The sequence below is a fragment of the Gloeophyllum trabeum genome (assembly GCF_000344685.1).
Source record: "Gloeophyllum trabeum ATCC 11539 unplaced genomic scaffold GLOTRscaffold_00006, whole genome shotgun sequence".
Taxonomy (NCBI): domain Eukaryota; kingdom Fungi; phylum Basidiomycota; class Agaricomycetes; order Gloeophyllales; family Gloeophyllaceae; genus Gloeophyllum; species Gloeophyllum trabeum.
The window spans coordinates 722,222-726,044 of record NW_006920415.1 but is presented as its reverse complement, the minus strand read 5'-3'; the positions used below and the strand labels follow the sequence as shown (position 1 = coordinate 726,044).

At 49.4% G+C, this 3,823-nt stretch overlaps 1 protein-coding gene across 1 annotated transcript; it reads left to right on the top strand.

Moving 5' to 3' along the window:
- Positions 1-1,377: 1,377 nt before the first annotated feature.
- Positions 1,378-2,906, top strand: GLOTRDRAFT_93285 (uncharacterized protein; the record flags this gene model as incomplete). Its single annotated transcript, XM_007867566.1, has 7 exons — positions 1,378-1,755; positions 1,804-1,962; positions 2,016-2,093; positions 2,149-2,277; positions 2,331-2,456; positions 2,508-2,647; positions 2,705-2,906. The coding sequence occupies 7 exons, from the start codon at positions 1,378-1,380 to the stop codon at positions 2,904-2,906; spliced, it is 1,212 nt and encodes a 403-aa protein (XP_007865757.1).
- Positions 2,907-3,823: the final 917 nt, after the last annotated feature.

The following is a 3,823-nucleotide window of genomic DNA, read 5'->3' as shown; positions in this document are numbered from 1 at the left end:
TCGAAACTTGTTTTTCTGTATGCTACTTTGTACAATTTATACTACAGGAATGGCTTTGCGACCGTTCGGAGATAAATAACAAATAAACACCGCTACCCGCAGGATTGCTCAGCACTTTCCTCCGCTATACCATACACCATACGACTCTCTTGTGCTCCCACTTGCTCTTTCCAGCCCCTAGAGGTCGCCTCAATGCTCTGCCACCTGATCCAAGCGGTCCCATCACTCCGTGCGACGCGCCGGTCACGTGCTAATTACCTCCGGCCGCTTGCTGACTGATGCTGACCTCATGGTGACTCGTATACGTCCGCACCTTCGCTATCTTGACGGAAACGAGGGGGAGTGAGTGCTGGAGGGTGGGCATGAGGAAGACGCCCCTCGATAGAAGAGTCCGCGGGTCCCGGAGCTAATGCAGCTAGAAGTCGCATTGGTTAAGTCGCTCCGGAGCTCCTGTTTGCGGAGATAAATCGCGGAATGGGTCCGTGTACGCCTCAAGGATGTTCGGAAGTCCGGAGCTAAAAACAGAGCAAGTCTTTAGAGCCCATAGAAGCCTAGAGGCGTGTGAGCGCTGTGTCGAATAAGCTCCGGAGGGCTTGTACGATGCACTGAGTCCGTGTTTTCGGGGGTCAGACTATCCCGAGGCTTATCATCGGGCCAAGCTTTCTCGAACATGAGAAACAGTTTCTGAAAGGTGGGAATGCTGCTCGGTGCTCGTTTCGATGTTCTTCTCCAGTTCACTGACGCGATCTTCCAGAGCGGCAACTGAGGGTATGATTTGATCAAGTGTGAAGAGTGATGCCCTCTCAATAGCGCACAGCCGATTTTCTATGGATCTCGGCCAGTCGTCGACTGTCCCACTGGATTCCACAACCGACGTGGCAGATATACCCGTGATGCTTGCCTGATCGCGGCTCGACGATCGCCGCCTTTTGACATCTTGGACACGATCGTCTGCAATATAGAGGTCACACAAGACTCCGACTGCACGTATTTCAAGGGGAATCACATACCACGAGCATCGGGGATACCATCCATCAGGTGTTCGACCACTTGTGAGTCAGTTACCTGGCTATTGAGAAACCCATGCTGATCATCCAGCAGCCTTGCGATCGAAGTTTAGAGGTTATGATTTGTGATAGAAGGAGTAATGACATACTCTCGGGTTCGAGCTTGAGCTGCCTTTGCGGCGACTCTTTTCATTGTTATCCCTCTTCGTGTGACAAGGACTCGTCTGAACGGTGATACTCCCAGGTTATGAGATTGGATTCGACGCGGCGTGATGCGACGCGACACAACACGACCGGACGTGTTGTGTTCGCATGTTTGGCACTCGCGCGTCCGCTGCGTCCGAGAAATTTACATCTCGTCCTCGCCACCATGTCCTCTCTGCAAACAGGTTTCTCTGTTTCACCAACTGTGAATCGTGCAAACAGTGCTGCAAATAATAGATATGAGCCCTACCCTCGAGTGTCTAGCGCTCATAGATCTTTTTCGGACGGCCTAGGATCTGTCGACAAAAATACTATCCCACCTTCGCAGATGCCCATACCAGGCACCCCGCATCATCCATCTGGTGCACGAGATATAGAACATTTGTACCCGACATTCACGCCGCGTACTGGTGGTGCCCCCCTGGGCCATTCCAACAGCATGAATATGGGGACACAAGCTTATGTGACCAGTGCAGATATCGACAGGATGGTTAACGACCACGGACTTCTGAAACAGCGTGACCTTGTCCATCGCTTCAATGAGGTTTGTTGTATTCATAAGCTATAATTGAGCGCTGACGTATCATGGCAGATGGCACATGATGAGCGCCTGCTGGTGCTTTTCTGTAGCTGTCTACACGCCTCGAACCAGAATCAGGCTCTTACCGACACGCTCGCGGTTCTTAAAGAAAAGTTAAACACCATTGAAGCAAAGGTAGATCAAGGCTGGCAACCGGCGGATGACCATGAGGTGAGTGCGTCAGTGCCCTGTGCTCTCCAGCAGCAACTAAGCCCCTTTTACAGGCCATACTGAAAGGGTTACTGCGTCATTACATTATTCAGCCACAGTATTCATACAGTGTCGTACCGAAGCAAGTTGGAGTAAGCACATCATTGTCTTGACATATCTCATTCATTCATAAAGACTATACTCTAGAGGTATATCTTCGATCACGCAGACAAGGTTCGACTTCGACTTTACGTGACCGATGCAACAATACGCACCCGGGTCGATCAATGGGTAAACGATAAGTACAATGAAGTCAAGAGTGGCCTGCGGAAGGCAGTGCGTCAGACCATAAAGCATTGGCCCACGAGTGATACTTATATCATGTTCAGGTATGGACATCAATCACGAACAAGGTGCCGCTCGATGACTTCGCAAGTACTATTGTCAAAAGCTACCACCTTCCCGTCAAGCCCAAGGAGGTTCCCCAAGCGATCATGGGATCTTTAGCCTTAATGGTATGTATTTGTATTCAAACTCCAGATGAGCTAGACTAACCAACGCATCAGCGAGATGTTGCTGCCCCGCTAACTACGAAGAAGGGCGTACGAGGCGGTGACACCGGCTTCTGGAAGGCTCTCGAAGCACGACTAGCAGCGGTAGTGTCTCAGCACGGCACTACGCGGGATAGCTCGGAGGAATGGAAAACGTGAGTGCAGATGTTATGATCTAGTCTGTGATAATGATGACGGGCAACGTATTCTAGATGGGAGAAGGACATCATCGAGAAGGACATCGAAAGATACCAACAACGCAGCGTCAGCGCTGCACCAGCGCTGCAGGTGGATCTCAATGCCAGCCTGGTAGAGGAGATGCGGATGATGGAGGGGGAACATGTTGTCGCCTTCGGCGACAGCTTCGATATGGCTAGCCTAGCGAGGGAAAGCATGTCTCAAACAAAACCATAGTTCCTTCAATATATTGCAAACTAGTAATACATCGTTGTCTACTGGCAGATTATACGTGGTGGAACGGAGAGATAATATGCGACCATGCCCTGGCCGCAATGGTGGGTGGAGTCACGTGGGTTGTGAGTGACACAAGCGGGGAGATGGTTGGAATCCAACAGGAGCACCGCAGACAACAGCTGCGTGCAAATTTTCTGGGTATCTGTTGGTAGGGCCGTCGGAACCTAGGCATCAGTGCTCCATAGGATTTCCAGCACAGGTCTGTCTAGCTGTGTAGGGCATATGTGAAGATGTTATGTAATAGGGCTTATATAATGCAGCTTATTTATAGATGTGTTTCCTAATTAAGACGACTAGTGAGGATGAGGACGCTCTGAGACGGCTGGCCCAACTCGTCGTCCGAGGTTTTACCGGAATTATGTAAGGCAGCTAAGCGACTAACGACGCGTCGGTTTACTGCCGGTTTATCGACGTTCGTTGACTGCCCAATTCGGATTTTCGAAGTGTTCTCGTCGGCGTCGTCGCACCTCAGCTGCCTTTGTCCTCTGCTCTCACGCGCGTCGATGGCGGAGCATATGAATTCAGCATTAAATAGAAAGACACTGTCTGGTGTAGTAATAATACATAAGGAGTCTAAGGGTCTTTTGCTTTGTATTCTCGATGGATAGATTATTTTGAATACATTGGTAAAGGGCAAGCACCAGGCTCTTCAATGCAAAGTAGCCTGACACCTTATGACATGAGATATTATGTTCAATCTCATTTGATTTCGCTAAAGAGATGGAGACAGTAGCTTCTTGAATCTTGTAGTAAGAAATTGTTCACTATTTTCTTTATTGATATAGGGGAGACTCGGCGGAAGTGCATGCAATCCACAACGCAGATATAATACATTATTTTGTTATTAACAGCTTTAT